Genomic DNA, 23,934 nt, shown 5'->3' on the forward strand with positions numbered 1-23,934 from the left:
GATCATGACACAGTACAAGTACATCAGCATGACGGATGAAGGTTGACAGAGGGTTTACGTATAGAGAACTGATGCATGTCGATCACACTACAGATACAGTTGGTTCAAACCCCTCACGGGAATCCCAAACAGAATTAAATCCGAAAGTTGGCGAAGACTGCAGAAAAGATGTGTAGTAAAAAACACGCTGGCATCGCATGAGATCCACGCCCTTGAAGTTGTGTCTGACTGCGCACTGTATATTCAGACAGCTGCCGGCAGAAAAGCGACGCTTCAGCTAGGATCCCTATTCAGGTGATGCCGAGGAGGCTCTCTGCTTCCCGGTAATGGCGAGAGAGAAAATAGTTTAATGTGCGAATCGAGTATAGAGGTTTGGGAGACAGCTTCGCTCGTTCTGTGCGTCCGTATGCTTTACTCCATTGCACTGGTCGCGTAAGCGCCTGAGAGTTTACTTGAAAAGTTTCATACAGCTCTGTATGCGATTATGATAATGCACTCGCTCATCGCCTATTGCTCAGGTGACAGTTGACCTCATATGAGGTGAAATGAGCCGCCTGAGGCTGCTTTTCAACTTATTTTCCCGGACTTGCCCTATCTGGATGGGAAGCAGAGAGATACCCTCGCAACGGCACTTGACTTGCGCGTTGCGAAAGAATATATTTTAGTCAGAAGGGCATGCCCTTTACGGCCACTTTTAGAAATGGCTGGCAAAGAAGCTTTTTTGAGCAAACTTGAAATGTCTTGAAGTAATAACCTCGAAACCAAAATGCCCGTTTAAAAAAACTGCGTACTTATTATCCATTATCTTATAAGTCTTCAGCGTATTCAAAACTGCCATCCTGATGTTCTGCAATTTGCTATGGCACGTTTAAAAACACAACCGCGTATTTATTATCCATTACCTTATAAGTGACGGACCTCATGGACAGACTGTCCGGTACGCAGTCTGTCAACAACAGCATTTAGGAGACGCGACGGCGACGACGAGTAAAGACCACCCCATGAGGATTACGATTCATCAATAAGTACATACGGTACGTTAAAATAAGGGTATCCAAATCGATGAACTAAAATTTGCAGTTTAATGCGAATATTTTAGAAAAAAACGAAGCCTGATATGAGACAACTCGAGCATATCGCGTAGACAAAAATGGACTGTGTTTTACTGATAATTTATTTTGTTGAACTTTGTGCTGTTCAGGGCAGCTTCATCACGAGAGATCGTCAGACTTGTACAGTTGTGCCAACAGGTTGCCTCCCCAAATCTCAGAGCCTCTTGCGAGCTCGGATAGAGAGACACGGTACATACCGTTCGGTATACTGTAATACTCCACTCCACAGAATCTCTCACCAACGAGGTGAGAGTACGCTGACGCAGGACAGGCACATGCGACATGGCACCAACCGTGGTATGATATGAGGGAACGAAAGCAATTCCCCAAGCCACTAATCCTTCTAGGAGAACTGTGAGCATAACATTGCGCCGAAGCTTTCATAGTTCATACTCTAGTTCACTCACAAGTTCTGAGTGAACAAAAATATGAATTGTGAGTCATAACATGGCAGTCTGCCGAGCGGCTTGCATGCTTGCTACCCACCAGGAACCTTTAGAAGAGCACCCAGGGTTTTGCTTCATACAACTTCATTCACGACCGAGAACTCCAACCTACAGAAACATATCTCAATCGCAATACCTGCCCCAATATTTCTACTTCGCGTTCGATCTCGTCACAAGATCGACGCTGTGCTCACGCATACGACGGAAACCTAAGTCCCTTTCTCAAGGGCTATTACGGGCTTGCAAGAAAGTACAGTGCTGCACAATATCAGCAATTTACACATCTTTAGACAACCGTACAGTGGAATCGCCGTGCTTCTCCCTCTCGAAGTTGAATCTATAGCTGCACTGAATAACATCATTGGCACGTTCCACTGCTCATCAGGCGGACCAAGACATGCTTGCAGATCGTGTATACCCTCGAGGGTAAGTGTACATGCTCGCAGTTGCAGACCTCTGCAATCAGCACCACCCCAACATCACCAGCCTGACAGCAATCCCTTCGATCTGCAGCCAAATAGCGTCTAGTCTGAATACCTTTTCGTACAGAACATTGAACTTCACGAGAGAGCGTAGGAGGAGCATTTGAGGAAAAAAGTGCATGCATGTTAGCTGCTCATTCCTCTGCATATGTTTCACCAGCTTCGTGATATTGTCCGCCCCGTACAGGAACGCGTTTAGTTCTTCTGCAATACTTTTCGTTGGCTGCTCGACCTCAATATTGAGAGCTTCATTAGTCCGAATACGTCGTAGATGATCGGAGTACCATCATTTCGTTCATCATCTTGGGCTTTCATAAATTTCAAATGGACTCTGAAACCCGTGCCATCCCACCTCATATTCATTTTATGCGCAGTGCTATAAAATGTAGTGAAATTACCTAGCTACAAGCGCATCTTACACAAAAGTTGCAGCGGATAGATGCGGCAATCGTCTGCGGACTGATAACCGTCATGTAACCCAAAATTAATCACATTCATTCTGGTTGCAAATCAATAGCTTTTTGGGTAATTGGACTTCTTTGCTTATCGAGGGAAGTTCAATGAACAGTCGTGCTGGACGCATTTTCGGGCCTTCCGAAAGCACATACTGGCTAAGAAAAGGGAGACCGTACCAAGCTGGGACTTGGTGACAAAAAAATAAATAGTTGTAGGTATGTCATCAAGTGGATTGAAGCTCTTTAACAAATACGAAAAAGGGCAGTCTGCTGATTCACAACTGTGGCGTTCATCTATCGTTAAGCGATTAAAAAGAGGAAATCAGATTCAGATGTGATAAAGGAATACGTCCCTTTCACTAAGAGGGTAGCTTTGCACAGCAGCGAGGTCCTCATCCTTTGATCATCGTAGAATTCTGTGCAGTTGTGGTGCAAAGCCCAATTTCGAAGCAAGTCATGCACTTGGCACATTTTTCGACACTTTCCATGACGTCACAAGTGCTTTCATGCCGAGTCAATGGCATCAACCGGAACGACTCTTGGAAGTGAACCTTCTCCTCACTTGAAATAACCCTGGAAGTGTCACCGCCACTAGACAATACTCGGGAAGATACAGGACGTGTTCCTCTACTTCGAAAACACACTCTGGCCACAACCGTAAGGGACCTGAGAGTTCTGATTTTGAGAATATTTTCCATTTTGAGTCTGGCAAAGAGTCTGCAAGCCACCAAATCACGTCTCGAACATTTTGATAGCCATCTGCGTGGGGTAGGAAACAACTTCCTACACATGTTGCGCGTAAATGGCGAAAGTAGACCCAGCTTTTGAAGCATACCGCACCCGCATTGCAATTGAGTTAAGATCAGTTTAACCTGGCACCTGCGGCTTGTCATAGGGAATACTTCAATTATAGTCCTCCCTCTTCCCGCGTCTGTATTGCAAGCCGATGTGAACTGAGCAAGCACGAAGGATGCGACGAGTGCAAGGAAGAGGGCCCTCATTGTGTTCTTCGAAGTAGGAGTGAATGCTTCTGTTAACTTCTGCGGCTGATGTGGAGAGGGAGAAGGGAGAAGAGACCCACTCCGTCGTACCTGTCATGCTATATATATAGTGCGTCAGCAAGGGTGTGACGGGTGTTCGCGGAAAAAAATCGAGGCCCAGAGTAACCTCGTTGGGTCACAGCTTGCTTTATTATGCGCAGATGATCCCTTCGCAGTAATGTAAGGTGCATTCATCTGGTCGGAGACAGCCCCCACTAAAGATAGTGATACAAAATACCGCAAAACGCCCTCATGATGCGTATAGATCGTAGAGAGATGCTGGGCAAGACTCATAACTATGGCATTTTTCGGGCTAAACAATGCTGCCTGATCACAAGAGGTTTCTGCAGCCATGCTACATCTGTTTCTTTTGATTGAACTCAGAGGACAGGCTCGTGGTGGGCAGATGTAGAATAAACAAAACAAGTTAGAACGAGAAAGCAAGACTGCAAGATTGGAAGAATAGTGTGTTGTTGGTTTTTATTCTGTTGATATCTATCCGTAAATATCTCTATTTATACTGCAGAGCTACTGCATTCCTAACGCTTCCCCTAGGTGCTTCGTGATAAAGTAAAATCGATGGGCGCTCAAGTGATACTGTATTTGGCGCATATGGCATATATCCGGTATCAGCTGAATTGTCATATTTCTATCTCGGTAATTGCCAGCCTGATTGTCCATATTCATTCCCTTTCGTGGATTCCATGCGAGCAGATTAAGACCTCCTCCATTGTTTTGAAGACGGAGACAGTGTTTTAACACTATTCAGGGCTCACGATGCTGCTGCGCAGTGGATCACTGCTTAGGGGGAAAACATCGACGTATGAAGAGTCCGTAACAAGGACTACCTAAATATGATGGGAGTGCCAAATAATTTACCAGGTGGGTCACACGTCAAGAAATAATTATTACTGTCCTGAACGCTTACGAAATAATTACGCAACGCTTCCCCATCTGCCTCACAAGTTCGTCTACAAAACATGGAAGTGGTAGTACAGTAGTATAAATGTGCGAGTAGCCACGATAAATAAAAGGGCAAGGAAGGATAGCCCCACTTTCTTCAACAAAATATACGGGCCTGCTTGTCAATACTGTAGGAGCAAAAAAGCCCCGCACATTGTGATCAAGTTATGTCCATCTCCAAACTGGATTTCGCAGCATGAATGAAGGTTTGTGAAGGAACCCATGGCACCAGTCTTTGCTCACCGGTAGTAAACCCACATAAACCCACAAGCAGTACGCCATTGCTAAATTGGCAGTAAAGTATGAAACGTACCCCCACAGGCCAGGCTCCAGCCTATCTGAGATTGATTGGCAGCCTACGGCAAATATTTCGTCTGCGGTGTCATACTGCTGCATGCCCAATGATGCATGTGCAAATATTTCAATTCGTTGACGAGAGACATCTCCCTTCTCTGAGTACGCAAAGGGTTCTGAAACGAGGATGCAACTGTTGAAGGAATATGATCAAATACAACACTTGAGAACCGGTCGTGCAAAGGTTTCCCGGCAGAGTAGAATAATTCATGAAGAAGATGAGGGGCAGGACTTGTTTCATTCTGGTTTCTACCGCTCTCTATCTCTCAACAGTGGCACATCAACTACAGTCAACCCTCGCTGTAACTAATCTCTCGGTGGAGCGTTAGCATTCCTTGTAGCGAGGAAATCCTTGCCCTGAGGTACCATTTATTTGGAGAAGAACGAGTCGATTCTAGCTTGCAAAAGACTTGCTGTACTCTCCTGTCTTCCTTTAGGCAGTAAAGCGCTCAACTTGTGTTGCAGATCTACATCAGTGCTTTCTTGCAACTCAATGACACGCATAACTCTAACAATACTATTATTCTTTTCGGTATTCTTGAAATGGAATACCTTTACCTACTGAGGCCCTGATCGTCGAAAGCAAACAGAAAAAACAAAAAAACTTCATCATCAGTCTGCCCATCCCCTGATTCTCTTCTCTTTAGTATCGTTCGGGCAATCGCCACTCTCATACCGAGAAAGGAGAATCCTCTCGGTCCTCGACGCTGCATCAATCCCATCATGAATAAAGCGACAGGAAATGGAAAAGAGGGATTGGATTGGTCGCTCCGGCTTCAATCGTGAAAGCTTTATTTATATTATACACTATTATATAATATCAATAATTATTAGAGCGTCCATCTCCCCTATTGTATATTACCGTCGCGAGCTCACCATGTAGTTTTCCATCGTAGTAGGAGTCTTTATGCGATGGTATTCCCTACAAATAGACTAATATCCAATCACACAGATGCTGTGCAATGTTCAATATTGTTGTCACACGACAGGCCTAGAATGCTTGGTAGGAAGGAAAATCAGTTGTTCTGTCGTTGTACAGTTTATCTGCAATGTCCCCTACATCAACATGCAGTAATAATAGGGATATGGGAGAGAACAGCTCTGCTGAATACAGTGAAGCTCAGAACGAACCTCGAAAGGGAAAGTTACCCAATCCAGCAAAACAAATTCTTCTCCCATCCTCAAAAAATAAATTAGCCCAAACTCAGCACACCTCATAAGATTCTGTTGTGAGCATCAGGGGTGAGGCGCGTGGGCCGCGACTCGAGTGTATTTGGCGGTGATTAAACACGCACGAGGCTGCAGTAGAGTAATGTGCGCGGGCACAGGCGAGCAGCTGCTCTGCAGCGAAGGCTCACCAATGTAGGATCGTCTACTCCAATACTGATCGTCGTGTCCGCCCTCCGCGTAGTCCGCTTTCTTCCTCTACAGTATCTGTAGTGCAGGAACGATGCGGCAGTCTTTTCTGTCTGGGCCTGCTCTCTCAACACTTAGTCTACTGGTCTCACGACGGCGGGTGTGAGCCTGTGCTTGTGGTACGTGTGGTACGTGTGCACGTGTCTGGGTATTGTCACTTGTGGATGAGAGCGCCGCAGCGACTGTTGTTGTTCTGGGTATTGTCACACTTCCCCCGTCGCTGTGGTGCGATGCATCGTTTGCAGTCGGCCTGTTGGGGGAGGGGGGGGGGCGGGGGGGGTGCGCACACTTGAAGTTGTCTCGTCAAGGTGGTGAATGTCACGGGTGTGAGCGGCTTTGTTAAGATGCCCCGCTAGCATTTCTTTTGTGGAGATGTGCTTGATGTCGATCGCCTTGGCCTTGGTTTGATGTGCGAGGTAATGATGACGGAGGTCAATGAATTTTCGCCTCTTCGTTGGCCCGCTGTTTTTCGCGACGCGGATCGCAGACTGGTGGTCAATGCGGAATGGCGTGGGGGAGGGCGGGAGCATGTGGACGTCTTGAAGGATGCGTCGTATCCATGTAGTTTGCTGAGCTGCTGCAATTGCAGCTATATGCTCAGCCTCACACGTGGAAAAGGCTGTGATAGTTTGCTTCATTGAGCCCCAGCAAACTGGTGTGCCATTGTATAGATGCACCATTCCCGAAATCGATTTTCGGTTGGTTACATCAGCTGCAAAGTCTGCATCGCTGTACGATTCGAGGAGATTGGGGATGATTGGAGCAGTTGCCTTGTGGTTTCCGGCTCTGAAGAGCAGTCCGTGGTTTGGGGTGTGCTTCAGGTAGCGGATAAGGCGCTTAAGGCGGTCCAGTGTCTTTACTGTAGGCTTTTTGGACGCAACTGCTAAACGGTTTGCCACATAGTAAATGTCCTGTCTTGTCGAGTCCGCCATGTAGCGGATGTCCCCTAACAGTTGTTGATATATTTTGGTGGTTTTGGCAGAGGTTTATCGTCCTCTGTTGGTCCATGCAGAGTGGTCTTGGTGTTGTATGGCGTTGGTTTGCTGTTTGCCATGTCTGCTTTCTTTACAACATACTGTATTGAATTTGGCTGTGATGCATGGGTGTCCCCGTTCGGTAGTTTTTTATCGTCCAGCCGAGGAGCTGGGAGGGTTCTCCAAGTCGCTGGATGTTGTACGTCGTGGTGAGGACGTTTGCGATTTTTTTGGAGGTCTTTGGACGTGCTGATGACTGTGAAAGCATCCATGCTCACGGATACAATGAGGATGTGGCTCTGAGAGCGGCGGTGGAAGAGGCACATGTCGGCTTCTGATTGAGCAAATTTGTGTTTGCGGAGCAGTTTGACGACGGCGCTGAGGTAGGTGTGTCCTGCGCCGGGTGTGCCGTATAGTTTTTTGTGCAGTTTGCCAACTCTGTGTTCATGTTTGTGTGTGCCGTCAAATCGCTGATGTTGTCTGACATACACTGGTTTGCTTCCTGAGTGATCAAACTTTTCTTGTAAGTACGCTGCCTTGATGTCTATGTGTTCAATAAACGTGTTGAACGAGGCTGCGATTGCAAACAACAGGCGTACAGTGGTTTTGTCTGCCATGTAAGTCGTGGTTTTCTCCGGATTGAAATGCACGTCTGGGATCATTTTGTCACCTCGGGCGGAGCAGCGTGCCTTCCTCTCCACTATTCTTCCTTGCGCGTTGCGCTTGTACCGATATCCCATCGACAGGGGGATGGGCTTAGTGCCGGGTGGAATTTTTTGTGAGGGTATCCATGTGATAAAGTTGTGTTTGTCAAGGTTATCAATCTCGCTGTTGTGGGCTATTGCCCATAGTTTGGCATCCGGATAGTTTTTCGCCTGTCCATGGTGCATGGGGGCCGGTGATGTGGCTGTGATTTCTGTTGGGGTGGGTTTGGGTGTGAACACTTTGAATAGGACTTGTACATTGTGGTTGGGGTCCATTTCTTTGTGGTACGGTCGAAAGTCAACCGATCGCACTCGTCGCATTTTTCCGTCTCTCATGTTGATGACCATTACGTGTTTGGGGTCTGTCGGAAATTGGTACCTGACGGAGAGGGCACGAGGGTGAAGTTTTCTTCCCAACGTCTTGCTTGTGATGTGCGGGACATGTCCTAGTTGACCAAAGATCATGTATTTGGTGATGTTCGGTTTGTTTCCATGCCTCACTGTGCTAGGTATTTGTCCAGTTCCCAGATGCAGCGTGTGGTTGTATTTGAATGCTGCATCTTTTATTGCGTCTTCCCAGTGGTGTTCTGGTAATCCACTGTGGTGTAGAGATGCACGTGCTGCGTTCATGATTGCCCTATTTACTCTCTCGGCGATACCATTCTCTTGGGGTGAGTATGGAACGGTGGTACTGTGTCGCATGCCATGTGTGCGGTACTGTCTTTTGTGGCATGTGATAGGTATTCCTTTGCGTTATCAGTGTGAGTCATGCTGGGTTTGGGGTACGGGCCTGTTGTGAGGTGGGACAGGACATTGTCAAGCTGGTATGTTGCTTGATCCGTTGTTTTCATAAATGTTATGATGAGATAGCGTGAGTTAGTGTCTATCACTGTCATGAAATAACGGTTGCCGTTGGTTGATGCCGTGGGAAAGGGTCCGCATATGTCACTGCTCAGTGCCTCGCCAGTACGGTAGTTGTGCGTTGTCCTGCTGTGTCGTGCTGGTTGCAGTTTGGCTGCAGCACAACTTGTGCATGTGATTTATGGCAGTGGTAAGGCAAGGGATTTGGGGAGGTTTGTGTAGTATAAACTGTAGTATAATCACCCCCAACGACGAGGGGGGTGAGTACTGACAGTTCGGAAAGACCCCGATCGGCGGGAAGACAGAAGCACGGCCCACCCACGGTACCGAGCGCGGGCTCGAGGTAGCGGTGGTAGAGCGGGATCGGGGAGGACGCGCGCACGCGCGAGCGGTTCTACGCCTCGACGCCCCGGAGCGGTACTGGGTGACGATCCAGTACCGACGGGCGGAGGCGGAGCCGGCTCGTGGGCGTGCTACGCGCGTCCTCAACCCGCGCGCGGTGCTACTCCTAGGTAAAACGGACGGAAGTACCTAAAAGTAAGCGGGCGGACCAAGGTGGAGGATGCTTGACAAGTCCCTTCTTGTCGTCCTCCACCGCCGGCGGTCCGCTCATATTTAATGTACATTGTAGTCTATCATAACTCTACAGTAGTGCCGGTCTACCGACACTGTAACGCTGTCAGCCGGCGGGGATGACATTCCACGTGTAGTACGCGTCCCGTACACGCGGAGGACTCGTGTGTGCGCGCATGGCTGTAAGGCTGGTTGCCTTACGGTCCCTGATCCGATCCTAATCTAATTTCCGTTTGGGGTTATACCACAGTTTGGTAGTAGCTGCCTTTTGGCCATTTGTTGGATTGTGGAAGGTCTTATGTGGTTGAACACCATCTGCCAATGATTGTAGTCATGCTGCGTTTTTATGCTTGCACTAGGGGGCCGCACTGGTGCAGGGTTGTGCCTTAATTGCATGGGGATGCTTTGTGCGCTTGCGTGGGGTGTGCACTGTGTTGTTGGTGCTGAGGTCTGTGCTTTTCTTTGTGGTGCCGTGTTATGAGCTACTTTCCTCTTCGTGTTGGTCTTGCGACGCGGGATTGATCTGGCAGAATTGGCCTGGCTTTTAGGGCGTGCCACGTTGAGATCGTAGAGACCTCTCTGGAATTTTGCAGTGCCAACAATGCTTGAGGATTATCTTTTGTGTTTATCACAGGTGCTGTGTTCTGGTAGAATATCACCGCTCCGCACTGTTTTGCAATATCATGTACGAATGGTAGGTTTGTACGAAGGTGGGGGTTGACGAGAGTTTGTAGCTTAAGCCATTTGGTCCTCGTCATTGGGATCTTAAGCATGCCGTGGTGTGTCGCAGGAGGGGTGATGGACGTTGCAGTGTTAGTGCGCACTTCGCGTTTGAGGCGATGCATTCCAGGGGCGGGCTTTTTGATATGGGATGGGTATGCTCCAGAATCCAGTGCGAATTTCCTACCTTCTACCGTGGAGTATTCTTTGGGGTTGGGTGAGATGGTGTCGATTTCTTGCACACTGTAGGTGTGGTCATTCTGGCCTATATCGTGCGTGATGTTGGCCGTGTTGCCCTTTGTGTTTTTCCAGGTGAGTCGGGGTATGCCCGGTGTGTTTGTTGTGGTAAAGGGGGTGGGGTGGGGGCTGGTGGTTTCAGCAGGGTTGCTCCATTGGTGTTCCTTTTTGGCTGGTCTGTACTTTCCTCTGCCGCGATTGCGGCCTCGGTTGCGGCTTCCATATGCTGGGGTGGGAGGTGTGGTTGCTGGTTGTTGCATACCATATGGTGCGTATTTGTTTTGTGACGTGCGCTCCATGGTGCGGGCGTGTACTGACTCAAGTCGTTGTACTAGCCCTTGAATTGTGTCTGGGACAGTGCCATTTTCAATCCACGTATCTAGGAGGTGCTTGTACATTGTGTGTGCCGATAGTCCTTGGATGATGAACTGAACTGTGGCTCCCTCTCCTGATTTACTGTTTGGATAGTTGGCCATTTGCATGCGTGTTCGAATGGCTCTGTGGCGGGCGATGTAGTCATCCAGCGTTGTGTTGTGCGTGAGCTTGGTATTTTCTGCTTCTAGTTTTAGCAGCAGGTGCGCCGTTGTTGTGCTGTCTGTAAAGTGCCCTGTGATCTTCTGTGCCATGTGGAGGGGTGAGGCGTCAAGCGTAAGATCGGCAGGAGCAGCAAAGGTTGGCGGGAGTGAGTTGTTGATCGCCAGACGGAAGATTGCACTGTTGCGTTTGTACGGTGCATACAGCGGGCTTGTCTCATTTGGAGTGGTGTATGTTTGATCGAGTACATTTTCCATTCCTTGGATGGTGGCCATGTCATTCAGCGCTTGTCTCCATGACGAGAAATTGTCTCTAGTGGGGCTGAGGGGCGGTAATCGGGCTTGGGTCCGGTGATCAGTCGAGGTGGTTCCTTCTTCGTTGGCCATGGCAATGACTGGTGGTGTAATGGTATCAACGCGTGGTTGCGTGTGGTTTCTGCTCTCTACACGGGGTGGAGGTGCGTTATGCGGACTCTCAACACTGGCTCGTAGAGGCTCTTCTGTTGAACCGGGGACGTATTCTAGGCAGCCGGGGGTGGGTGGTGGTGCCGTGTGTCCTTGCCGGTGACGGGGTGATCTGCGAGGATGTCTTCCCGTAGTTCTGTGCTCGTCTTGCAGGGGTGTTTGCGTGTGGTCCATAACCTGTAGTGCAGGAACGATGGGGCAGTCTTTTCTGTCTGGGCCTGCTCTCCCAACACTAAGTCTACTGGTCTCACGCCGGCGGGTGTGAGCCTGTGCGTGTGGTACGTGTGCTATGTTTGCACGTGTCTGGGTATTGTCACAGGGTTTTGCTCCAACAAGATGCCGAAGGAGTAGAGCGTAACGCAGTGCATTCTATGGAGCTGTATGAGCGCGCTATCGAGAAGGATGAGGACGTCGATGCGATGGTGTTCCTCGGTAATTTGCTTGCAGAAGGTGCCGAAGGAGTAGAGCGTGACGCGGTACGAGCTGTGGCATTGTATGATCGTGCAATGGCGAAGGGAAATTCCGGTAACGCGACTTGCCATCTTGCGATGATGTTGAGGGACGGAGCGGAAGGGGTGGAGCGCAATGCAGTGCGCGCGGTGGAGCTGTTTGAGATGGACATCAAGGAACGGAAGCAGAGCGTGTCAATGGTGTGTCTTGGAAACATGATGCGGGACGGGGCGGACGGGGTGGCCCGCGACACGGATCGGGCGATACATTTCTACGAGATGGCGGTCGAGGAAGACAACAACGCGGAGGCTGTAGCCCAACTTGCGGCGTTGCAGCGGGACAGATCAGACGGCAGTACGAGTACGCGGGACGAGGGTGAGTGAGAACAGAGGAAGGCGGGGGCGGGATGGAATGCGAGGGCAGTGGCGGGGGAGGCACCACATGGATAGGCGGCGTAATGTAACATATTTTTGGATATTATTATTGTATATGTATAAGACAACAGTAACACGTGTACAGTAGTGCATTCGTCATCGCCGCGACGGCCTTCTCCTTCAGCCGGGGAGGAAGAAAGGGAAAAAGGAGGACGGAGCGGGACGGCAGAGTTGCGGGCGAGTCTCCGACACTGGTGGCCAAAGTCGACTCGGTGTTAATTGAAAACACTCATCTGTACGCTAGCGATAATCTGTTTCCATTGAAGGCAGAGTAGCCGACTTTCCTTACCCCCTTACCCGAATCCATCGGTCGCCCAGTTTAGCCCATCCCTCAGTCGGCCTCCGACAGCTCCGTCTGCATGGCTCCGTGGTCCACCCCCTGCCGCATGGCTTTCGCCGTCTCGCCGCCGACCCAGCGCGCGCGTCACGTACTGCGATCTGCATGCCGAGCGCGGCCGCTGCGGCGCGTGGCGCTGCGCGGCTGCGCGACGCAGCGAAACATCGCCCCCGCGCACGCGGTGCTGCGCCGTGCGGCCCACTCGCAGGGCCTGGACGTGGTGCGGCTCAACACCCTCGTGCGGCTCACAGATCTGCTGCTGAGCGAGAGCAAGCGGTATAACCTCACGGCGATCCGCACGCGCGATGCCGTGCTGCTCAAGCACGTGGTGGACGCGCTTAGCCTGCCACCGGCACTGGACGCGGAGGGCCGCGGCCGCTGTCACCGGGCTGCGCGTCGTCGGTGTCGGCACGGGTACGGGGTTCCCGGGCTCGTCCTGGCCATCACGAAGCCGCAGTGGGACGTCACGCGGCTAGAGGCCGCGCGCAAGAAGAAGCGCTTCCACGACATCGTGGAGCGCGAGCTGGCCCTGCCCATCGTCACGTCCGTGGGGGGGAGGGCGGAACCACGGAGGTCGGGCTGAGAAAGATGTATTGGGGACGGCATGACTCGGTCGTGGCACGGTGGTTGGCGGAAATGCGCGTTTGCTGCGCACTGTGCGTGCCGCTGGCAAAGGTGGGGGGCGCGTTTTCGCGCAGAAGAAGAGCGTGGGCGCGGGCGCTGAGGAGATCGCCGCCGCGAAGGAGGCCATCAGAAGGCTGGGCGGGAAGCTGGAAGGTGTGCGCGAGACGTGGCCGTGGGAATGGATGCAGGGGCAGGGGGAAGAGGCGGAAAAGGTTGACGCAAGGAAAAAATGTATTGTGGCCGTAAGAAAGGTGAGGGCAACGCCACGGGCGTTCCCGAGGTTGCCGGGGGTGCCGAAGAAGAGACGCCTTTGTGAGACCGCGAATAGGTTTGCGAGGAGAGAAAGGCGTTGGGAGACCGGAGAGAGGAAAGGTGTGGGGTTGAGAGATGTGCGAGGGAATAGGAGCGAGTGTTGGGTGAAAAGCACAGCGAGGATTGCAAGGGGCGTACATGGACGTGTTGCGAGAAGAAGAGCGCAAGCGCGTTGCGAAGGGCACAGTTCGCTGTGGCAATGTGACAGACGAAGTAAGAAGTTGCAGAGCGGCCCCGATCGAGAGTTGTGTGACGCCATTGAGAATTGGTTTATCTCAAGACATAATACCCTAGGCAGACACAGACTCCCCACAGACTGACCACTTGTGAGTACCTTCTACCGTAGAACTTCTACCGTAGAACTTGTACGCTTTGGGTGGGTTTTACATTACAGAGTAAAGTCTCGGTATGGTGAACCGAAATGTGGCGCTTCAAACGGCCCTGTCAGAGCAACCCACTGGGGCGTGTCTTAACAGGCTGGTTTTTGCTTTGCCTTGCCCGGTTTTGCCAGGAGTACTTTTAAATTCTTAATAAATACCGTATGCTTCTTAAGCCCTTGCTTTTCTTAAACACATAAATTAAAACGTAGGAGCCACTCATAGCACGCCAAATCACTTCTTTGGGCAAAGCAAAGCAAACCGCAGCAAAACGGGGCATGATAAGACACACCCTGAGTTCGCCTTACCGATGCAGTTCACAGTGACGGAACTGCTCGTGTACACGTGTAGCTGTTGTACAGGTACAGCAAGGCAAATATCGTCACTTCCTTTGTTTGGGCTGTGTGCATCGTCGACGGGCGCAGTCGAACATCCGGAGTCTCAAATCGGAACAAAGCCGCGTACGGAGACTTCAACGTCTGAATCTGAAGCAAAGACGTATTGATAGCGTATTGATAGCTTCTGAATTCGTTGATGGTAGGCCCCGACAAAGTCAACTCCTGTTTTTTCATGTTCATTATATCGCCTAGTTCATTCTAGCGAGTCTGGTTCACCTGAGAAGTACGAAACCGTTGTTTCTGGGCCAAAAAGCGGGGTGGCACTTCCCTCACAGCCTTTCAGTTCACGGCACCGAGACAGTTCATCCTATCAGGTACGCAGCTTATCGAGACTTTACTCTGTACGTAGAACCTTTGGTATAAATACAGTACCCTTCAAGGGTAAATTTACTGTTGGTACGAAGAATAAATTCGAAATGGCTTTCTCAAGTCGACTCCAAATCGTATCACAACCGTCCTTAGCCACCTGCCAACACTCTCAGCCGCTCATCCGCCCCTCTAACCTCATTAGTCCGCTCGTTGTTGTTTCTAATCTCCAATGGCTCTGACGGCATTCCCCTCCTCATTTCATACTGTTCCGTTCGCTTATCTGACACGCATGTTCGCTCAGGGGACACTGTCCCAGTCGCACGTATGCCACCGATGTGCAGCGCAAACAGTGGAGGGGGGTTGGCGATTTTAGGCACTCTTTGCGTACTGTACGCCGACATATCTTCATCCTCATATCTTGCACTCTCAACCGATATGGTGCAGTAGGGCGTTAGAAAGATGAGTAGAGTTTGTGAGCAATACAAGGCACAGAATAAGTTTCAAATGGCCAAACCAGTTCGATTACCGCAACAAAAATTGAATGCAAGGAGATGAATTATTGTGCGAAAACCGGCTCAAAACCGACAGGGCAAACTGTAGGGACACGATAGAAAAAGAATGGCTGCTCTTTTCGCCCAACAAATGCGTTTGACGTCGTAACATTTTATTGGGAATCCGTGCCTTAGAGTCGACTTGCGACTGAGGGCGCAAATGCCGATCGCAAAAGCCTTTCACCCCAGAGCTCGACACTGCCCGCGTGTCTCTACTGACATTTATTGTTGTAGCAGTGCTCGCACTCGTTGGTGAACCAACAGTCATATTCATCTGAGCAGTACGCCCCACATTTCTCCAGTAGGTGCGCGGCGAGGCGAATCCTCCTCTTCTCCCGAACGGCCTGCGGGATAGCTCTCGGAGTCGCGGCGGCGAGGCAGACGAGCAAGGCGAGTGCGAGGAACAGCGTGAAGAAACGGCTTGCCATGCTGAAAGTCAATAGAAGTGGATATGCTCTGCGTAGATCAGATCGGTCTTGGTACGAGTGTGTGAGAGTCGTACTGGCAGATGCTTGCGTAGAAAGGTCCGTGAGCCGGATGGGGGTGGTGGTGGTGATGAGACAAGGCCGGTATTTATAGTGATACAGTTGGTCTCACAAAGGATATCCGTCATAACAGACTAGCGGCTCACCGAAGGAAAGCATACTGTATGACGATGATGCAGTACTCTAGCAAGCTTACGGTCAGATACGTGTGCCTCGCCAACCCAAATGAAGGGGAAGAGGCGGGTGGGGGAAGCGACAGTACATTACTGCATCCAGCTGTTCGGCTCATAAAGCGGTGCAGTTTGCATCCAAAGTTTCGCGGGCAGAATTTTAATGGGAGCGAGATCGTTGGATGCTTCAATTATGCGATGGGGCCATTTGGGAGATGTTTCAGATATCACTCGTGCCGGCCGAGAGCGTTTGCAGGCCAAGCTCCTGCGTGCTATATCCAGTGCTTGCTGCCCCATCGTCTGCCGACACCGACATCGCCCTTCCGCTCGCTTTCTTTCGTGCGCCCTAACGTGTCGGCACGTCTACGGCGGAGTGAGGGGCAAATAGCAAATGTTCCTTGTTCACGCAATGCCCGGAGAACATCTAGCCAGACAATTCCTGTGTTGTGTTGCTGTGCTTTGGAAGCAGTCATAGATTCAGTCAGATCTGTCTAGTGTATGGTTTTGTCTCAATGAGGTGTCTCACTGACCCTTCACCTGGCTCCATTGAAATGAGAAAGATTAGCACCGCTCTTTCTTCTAAAAGAGACGATAAGGACTCGAAAACGCTTGTGAAGTGCGAGTTAATTCTCATGCCACCTCCGTGAGAAGCGAGCACAGCACTACCCTGCTCTATCAGCAGTGAGCGGAAAAGCGTTTGCTTCGATTCAATTACGCGCTAGCCGCGCATTCGGACAAACAAGGTGACATCTCTTCGGCAAAGATATCATCTATATCTTTGTGGATCACCAAGTCTTTGCTGGACGGGATCAGCATTAAAACTATAAATCGCTTCCGAGCTTCTTTTTTTACGTAAAAAACACCATGTGCTAAAGGGAAATCGTCCCGAGTGTTGTGACATCCAGACGTTTACACGGGCGTGCCTCCTCATCATCCGCAATATCAATCACTCCTAGTGTCTATCGGACCGTTAGACCTCATATGAGGACAAAAGGGGTTTTATTTTTTTTAGACAACCTAACTCACGATTCCACTTCTGTTTTCTTGAAACCAGAAGGCCATCACTACAGGTAAAGCATTTGCTTGTTGATTCTCGCGGAAACCAACTCCTTGATGCATATAAAGGTGTTCAAAAGAAAAGATTGGCTTACAGTAAGCAATTTTCTTTAAGCTGATTTGATACAAGTAGTATAGAAACATCTCCCTGCTGTGAAACAATGTATGATATGGAGGCGCATCCATTTCTGTAATTGCTGGATGCGCCAGAACTTGTCTTTCTTCATGATACTGTAAGGGTTAAGTAGTATATAAGTAGGGCTCGCGCTGCGGACTGTAGGTTCGTACCGGGCCAGAAGATTGTGTCAAAACGCAGAGCCTACCTGCGAAAACTGTCCGACTGCACGGACTTCGCACGGGCTCGGACGGTCCGTCGTAGACCTGTCCATTGACACTTTAATAAAATCTCTTTTTCTAATTCTTTAAAGGAATTCCTCACGAAATCCCACATTAATTAATTGCTGATTTCGATTCCCATTTTTTCTTCCCCTTCCGATTGGCCGTCCGCGAGATCATTGCGCAAGCGAGCTCCCTTGTCTCGCCTCCACCGCGAATTATTTCTGCCGCCTGCTACCGCACGCTCTTCCCTCTCACCGCAGGTGCACACAATCGCTTACCATCACCGCCGCCCCCCGTTTTCTGCTGCGCCGTCGCCGCTCACTGCCGCACCGCTGCTAACGCCGTCGCTGTGCTTCTGCTACGGCCGCTGCACTCTACTGCACCGTCGCCGCGCTCCCGCTGTTGCCGACGCGCTCTGCCGCGGTTGCCGCCGCACTCTTCCGTTGCCGCCGCCGCCGCACTCTGTCGCCGCCGCACCCTGCCGCGCCGCTGCTGCTCACGGCTGCGCTGCCGCTACACTTTACCGCACCGTTGCCGCGTTCCCGCTGTTGCCGCTGCGATCTGCCGCTGCCGCCGCCGCCGCGCTCTGCCGCGCCGCCGTCGCCTCACCGCACCGTCGCCGCGCTCCCGCTGTTGCCGCCGCTCTCTGCCGCCGCCGCCGCCGAGCTCTCTGTCGGAGCTGCCGCCGCTCTTTGTCGTTGCCTTCGCTACTGTTTGTCGGTGTTGCCGGTGCGCTCCTGCTGCCGCTGCCGCCCCTCTTTGTCGGTGCTACCGCCGCTCCCCCTCAGTGTTGCCGCCGCCCTCTGCTGGTGTTGCCGCCGCCCTCTGTTGGTGCCGCAACCGCTCTCTATTGCTGCTGCTGCCGCTCTACGTTACAGCTTTCGCCGCTCTCTGCTGGTGCTGCCGCCGCTCCCGCTATTGCAGCGCCCCGCTCGCCACTTTGGTGCTGTGCTGTATCGCATTTGACATTAACAGCCGATATACTCGGCCGTTTGGGAGGACGAAGGTGTGTTTGATTTGGTTGTTGTGCGGCTGGGTCTGAGGTTATTTGGAAGTGGAGAGAGTGGATCGTTGGCGCTGGAACGTGGAAGGAACTCTTGTTTTGCCTGAGAGCGGTTGACCCGGATTTTTTTCGGTGACGCGAGGCTGGCAACTCGAACTGTTTGGAGATCCTCTCCGGCAGGGAACCCCACCGGTCCTTCGGGGCAGATAACGTTGTCGGCTTTCGGGCCTGGTGTTTCCGGGCGTTGTGATCCTTCAGGGTGTTGTGCGCTGGGTAGACAAGAGTTTCAACTACCGAACTAGCGGTCGCGCAAGTGCCCCGCAAGAGACTAGACACCCTTTAGGCCTGTGTACTGGATGGTGTGGACGTCTCGTAGGGACCATCGCGCCTACTCTCGTAACGCAAGAGTAGGTTGACAGCTGAAGTCGTTACGTGACCCAGACAGGCCCCGGGCGTCAGAGATCGGACCTCTTCTACCTGCAAGAGCTGCAGGCGCCGAGGGTCGGACCCTTACAAGGTCAACCGATCTACGATCGACGCAGTTGTCAAGTTTTTTGTTACTCTTATTTTTTTTGGCAACACCACCCATCACACACTTAAGTGGCGAACATAATGCCTCCCACTACCCGCGTTGGTGATGAGGCTAGTCTTCCACAAATCCAACAAGTGGGAGACGATACACCCGCCCCCCCCCCCCCCCCCCCCCCCCCCCCCCCCGTTTACACATTTATGCGGGGGTTAACAAGCGATGCCTTTTCAGCTTTAACAAGTGCACAAAAGGGATTCATATCATCTATTCGCTTCCTCGAGACTACGCCTGATCTCATCGGTATCCACTTGAAAAGGACGGTAGCTGATATGTTTCCACCAGCTTCGCTGTTCCGCCAGGAAATATGTGACCTTCCCGCGGTGCATATAGAGCTTCGAAACTTCCTTGACGCGAAAAGGGCGAACTTAGCGCAACACTCCTCTCATCGTGTGGTCATGACACTAGCCCACGGATTATATGAAGAGACGGAGAATAAACAAGCCGCAATAGAAATGGCACGTGAAATTGTTGCTGCAGGTCGCCGCCAACGCGTACAAGCTCCCAGCTCTTCTTCGCATCGTGAACAATCACCCGTGCCAAGGACTTGCGGATCTTTCAGTACCTCGACAGAGAAGATTGCCCACAACGTCGCTATGCGCATGAAAGAGAATGAGAAAAAATTCTCCGGGGACTTGGGCGAGTCCTGGATGGATACGTAGATGACTATCTTCAGGTTTGCAGGGACTATAATCTCTCTCCTCCTCAGCGACTCCAATTCTTGCACAATTTACTTCGAGGGGATGCGAAGAGATACTACCTCGATAAGATCGATGGATATGCGACCTGTTTCCAGCAAGCTATCCAAATGCTCGAGGAGGAATATAACTCTCCCGTTCGCCAGACACGAGTGAAGAACTATCTCAACTCTCTTCGCGTGACTGCATTCGTCGCAGAAGGGAAAGAAATGTCTGCTGCTCTAGCCCTGACATATAAGTCAATAATCAAGTTTTCTCGTCAAGCTCCGCGCTCTCATCAAGGAGACGCTCATAAGGTTGAGTTCCTACGAAATGCCGTAGTGGGAATGACATGGTCCAGCGAGCCGCTCAGTAGAGTGGCAACACACCAACTCACATTCCAACAACTCTACTCAGAGCTTGAGGCGGCGCTACAACTGGATAAGGAGTCCAAGCTGGCCATAATTCGTGATCGTGCGCAGCTTGATCAAAGGCGAGTTCCTCACGACGGCTCGACTGGCATTTTATACACTGGTCAGAGCAGGTATTACAACAACTCCCCTTACCCTAGTGAGCGAAACTCGACGAGCACGCAGCGTCGCTTTACTGGAAGGCTTTTCAGGTCACCCTCTACGACTAAGCCGAAGGGAAAGTTCAACCCACTGTCAGTATCCGGCTGCTTTAACTGCGGAGGAAACCACTTGCTCAGGGACTGCACTCTTCCGCTCAACACATCTAGGGCAGCAACCCGTAAGATGGAATACTACGCGAAGAAGGCAGACACGAAGCCAATTGCCGTCCATCATGTCCTCGCTGACTTATGCCAACAACTTGATATTGGTTCTGTGCCGGAAGAGGACTCGGAAGTGGAGACAGAGAAGACAGACATCACAATATTTGAAAGCGTTATAAGCGGCAATAACGCCACAGGAGATGTCGATTCCACAGAACATCCCACCGACTCAGACGGCGAAGCTATAAGCCACGTTTATCTCACAAGCAAGTCATGGAACGTGACTGTAGGCGACCCCTTCCACGGGATATGCATAGATTCCGCCGCTCAAAGGTCTGTCGTTGGTGTTGAGCAAGCCAAGGCGTACTGCAGCTTGTTCAATGTCCCATTCAGCCCTTCAGCATCAAATGCCAGGAACATTTTCAGCTTTGGGACGCACAAACATGTCGGGCTTGGTTTGTTGACAGTGCGAGTCCCAATAGCACCAACGCACTTCATTTCACTCTCGGTGGAAGTTGTAGATACCAATGTTCCCTTTCTCCTTGGACTGGACAACATGGAGAAATACAAGATGGTACTTGACACGGATAAGTGCATTCTATCTTCAAAGCTTGAAGGATGGCAGATACGCCTTTGGAAGAAACGTGGCCACCTGTACTATGTGTGGGGGCCGAACATATTATTTACGGAATCCGAACTCATGAAAGTACACAGACACTTTCATCACCCTTATTCTGAGCGCCTTTACTCCGTAATGAGCCGTGCTGAACCCGATAAGACATCACCGGAAGTACTCAGGACCTTGAAGCGAATCAGCTCTACGTGCGACCTTTGTCAACGTCGCAGTCGGGCCCCTCATCGTTTCAGAGTTTCATTACCTGATGCGGATGTCGTGTTCAATCGAACCTTATGTTTGGATCTTATGTATCTGGATAACACACCAGTATTGCATGTTGTGGACAAGGAGACAAAGTTCTCTGCAGCTGCATTCCTCGGAAAGGAGACTGCCGAGGCAACTTGGAACACATTCATGAACATTTGGGTTTGTGTGTACATCGGTTTTCCCGACGCGACGGCAACAGATCAGCAACCACAGTTCAAGTTAGAACGATGGAAGACACTCTTGCTGTTGGCGGGAATCAAACACTTCCAGTCCGGAGTGCAGAGCTACAACGCTTTGGGCGTTGGAGAGCGATACCATGCCTTTCTGAGGGATATATATCGCAAAGTTCGACTCGAACACCCAGGGATTGAAAGGAGTCACTGTCTCTCGTTGTCATTAAAAGCAATGAATGACACAGCAGGATATCATGGTTTGGTACCTACGCTCCTTGCGTTTGGCGCGATGCAAAGGATACCAATTGTTCCTATGGACCTGCCCGCACAGATGGACCGTATGAAAGCAATGGAATCCGCGCGAAAGGAGATGGCGTCTTTCATGGCCAAGGAACGAATATCTAGGGCCGTGCGCATGAAAGTCCCATCCGAAGCGGACAATGATATCGTAATAGGCTCCCGTGTACTTATCTATCGAGAAAAGCCGGAGGACCAATGGACTGGACCATATCTTGTTCTTGATGTCAAAGACAAGATTGTAACGATTCAGGTCGAAGGAAAGATTATGAACGTATCAATCGACAAAGTTAAATCGTACAACAGCCCTCCTGTGATCCCAGAAATAACACCGACTGCAGTGAATAACGACGATTCATATAACTTCTCTGCCGACAATGAAGATGTGATAAGGGATATTGACACGATACTTGAAAGAATCAGGGGGACTCCTCCTCCAACAACCAACGGGTCTAGCGACGCCATTCGACAGGATGAACATATGCCGGTAGCCACCCCAGACATGCTCACGAGAAATGAGATCCCGTCGATAACGCAAGCACTCATGACACAGGTCATTGATCAAAGCGACATCGCTACAACATCATCGAAGTTCTATATGGCCATGAAGGAGGAGGTGAACGGACCGCAAAAAAGAGAAACATGGCAAGTAATTCCTAAAGCCTCGTTACCACACAGGGCAAATGTCCTAAGTGGTCGTTTCGTCCTCACTTTGAAGAACCTAGGTTCCGCTGACGAACGCCCTAAGGCTCGCTACGTTGCCCAAGGAAACCGGGACCGAGAAAAAGCACATATGGTCCACAACATTACAACTCTACGTCAAAGTTCGACTCGAATCATCGTGTCGGTATCGGCGATCAAAGGATTTCGCCTCTTCTCTCATGACGTGAGACAAGCCTACCTCCAAAGCGAGGACAAACTGACACGGAAGGTATTTCTCCTCCAAAAAAGGACAGACCTGAAGTATTTTGGTCTTGGTGAGGAGGACATACTCGAACTTCTTAAACCTACATATGGCATGACAGACGGAGTTACAGTTGACCGTCATGTCAAGTATGACTTAGGCTTAGTTCCTCTACTTGGTGATCCCTCCTTGTATGTGAAACGAAACGAGGAAGACCTTGACGGACTGCTTGGAATGTACGTGGACGACAGTTGCATTGGTGAAAACGATGATATGCAAGAGCTTACCAAACTTTCTCTTAAGAAGTTTGACTCAAAAGAACGACTTTGGGATAATTTTGAGTTCTTCGGAACCTCTACCAAAACCCATCCAGACTGCTCGTTCTCAGCTACACAGAAAGAGTATACAAAGAAGCTTAATCCTATACCAATGGACGCATCAATTGCACGTTTTAGGTCTTACCGGTCCGTTCTTGCTTGGATTGGCTACACACGTCCGGACGCTCTCTGTGCCATTAACAAAGCCGCACAAGTAACGGAGAAGACTTTCGGGACGGAAAAACTAAAAGCTTTCAATTGCACGGTTAAACATCTGAAGGGGACACATAGCAGGTGTTTAACTTTCTTCCCATTGAAAAAAGATTCTCTTCACATGAGGGTTTACACTGATGCTTCTTTTGCCGGAAACGATGATCTTTCATCACAACTCGGGTTCATAATTTTGCTATGTGATAGTTCAGATCGTGCTCACTTACTGGAGTATTCAAGCAGAAAGTCGAAAAGAGTGGTCAGGTCTATTCTAGGAGGAGAGGTATACGCTTTTGCATCCGGTTTTGACCGCGCCTTTATTCTGAGACATGATTTGGAGACAATTTTTAAAGTGAAGATCCCACTTCATATGCTGACCGACTCACTTCAGATGTTTGATGTGATTACCAAAGGTTCGTCAACGACTGAGAAAAGGCTCATGATAGACATAGCGTCAGCTAGGGAATGCTATAATCGACAAGAAATCTCGCACGTAGTCCTTGTTTCGTCGGAACACAACATAGCAGACGGTCTCACAAAGGAAACCCCTAACAATGCCCTTGAGAACCTGATGAATAGTGATTATGACCGCAATCCGGTGAAGAAGTGGATTCATCGTGTAGTGCACTGACACCCCTCATCTTCTCATTCGGGACACCTGTCTCCGGCCCCCGCGGCTCCCCCTCCGCTGCACACGTGTACCTCACGCCACGTGTAACCGGGCACCCAGGCCCCTGTGTCCAGGTGTCATTCCCCATGTGTAATGGTTGTCATACCTCCCCAAGAGGAGTTTCTCCGGCCCTCGCCGCCGTCATTCAAGTTAGTATTTTTAGTTAAATTAATTATCGCTCCGACGTCGGCTAGTATATAGCCGACGTCCGACCTTAAGTAAAACCGTACGAAGCTTTGGGTCTACAACTCGGGTTTCTGGAACGGAGTCGTAGCCTCGCGTCGGTCCCCGTCCCACGACGATA

The 23,934-nt window shown here is 50.4% G+C and overlaps 3 protein-coding genes across 3 annotated transcripts; 1 reads left to right on the top strand and 2 right to left on the bottom strand.

Moving 5' to 3' along the window:
- Nucleotides 1-11,648: 11,648 nt before the first annotated feature.
- On the bottom strand, nt 11,649-12,002 carry CHC_T00004866001 (hypothetical protein). Its single transcript, XM_005716285.1, has one exon. The coding sequence runs from the start codon at nt 12,000-12,002 to the stop codon at nt 11,649-11,651; it is 354 nt and encodes a 117-aa protein (XP_005716342.1).
- Nucleotides 12,003-14,011: 2,009 nt separating this feature from the next.
- On the bottom strand, nt 14,012-14,149 carry CHC_T00004867001 (hypothetical protein). The gene has a single exon (XM_005716286.1). It carries the CDS (start codon nt 14,147-14,149, stop codon nt 14,012-14,014), a length of 138 nt encoding a protein of 45 aa, XP_005716343.1.
- A 6,049-nt stretch (nt 14,150-20,198) lies between these two features.
- On the top strand, nt 20,199-23,591 carry CHC_T00004868001 (hypothetical protein). Its single transcript, XM_005716287.1, has 3 exons — nt 20,199-22,120; nt 22,355-22,572; nt 22,714-23,591. Exons 1-3 carry the CDS (start codon nt 20,199-20,201, stop codon nt 23,589-23,591), a joined length of 3,018 nt encoding a protein of 1,005 aa, XP_005716344.1.
- Nucleotides 23,592-23,934: the final 343 nt, after the last annotated feature.

Source organism: Chondrus crispus, genomic scaffold (genome assembly GCF_000350225.1).
Source record: "Chondrus crispus Stackhouse genomic scaffold, scaffold_255, whole genome shotgun sequence".
Classification (NCBI taxonomy): Eukaryota; Rhodophyta; class Florideophyceae; order Gigartinales; family Gigartinaceae; genus Chondrus; species Chondrus crispus.

Bases quoted from the DNA above. Each gene is read 5' to 3' on its own strand.
- CHC_T00004868001 (XM_005716287.1), top strand. From the start codon at position 20,199: ATGGAATACTACGCGAAGAAGGCAGACACGAAGCCAATTGCCGTCCAT. The intron at 22,121-22,354 runs GTTCTATATGGC...TCTACGTCAAAG, and splicing joins ATCGCTACAACATCATCGAA to TTCGACTCGAATCATCGTGT. The intron at 22,573-22,713 runs GTCATGTCAAGT...ATGATATGCAAG, and splicing joins AGACGGAGTTACAGTTGACC to AGCTTACCAAACTTTCTCTT.
- CHC_T00004867001 (XM_005716286.1), bottom strand. From the start codon at position 14,149: ATGCCCCGTTTTGCTGCGGTTTGCTTTGCTTTGCCCAAAGAAGTGATT.
- CHC_T00004866001 (XM_005716285.1), bottom strand. From the start codon at position 12,002: ATGTTTCCAAGACACACCATTGACACGCTCTGCTTCCGTTCCTTGATG.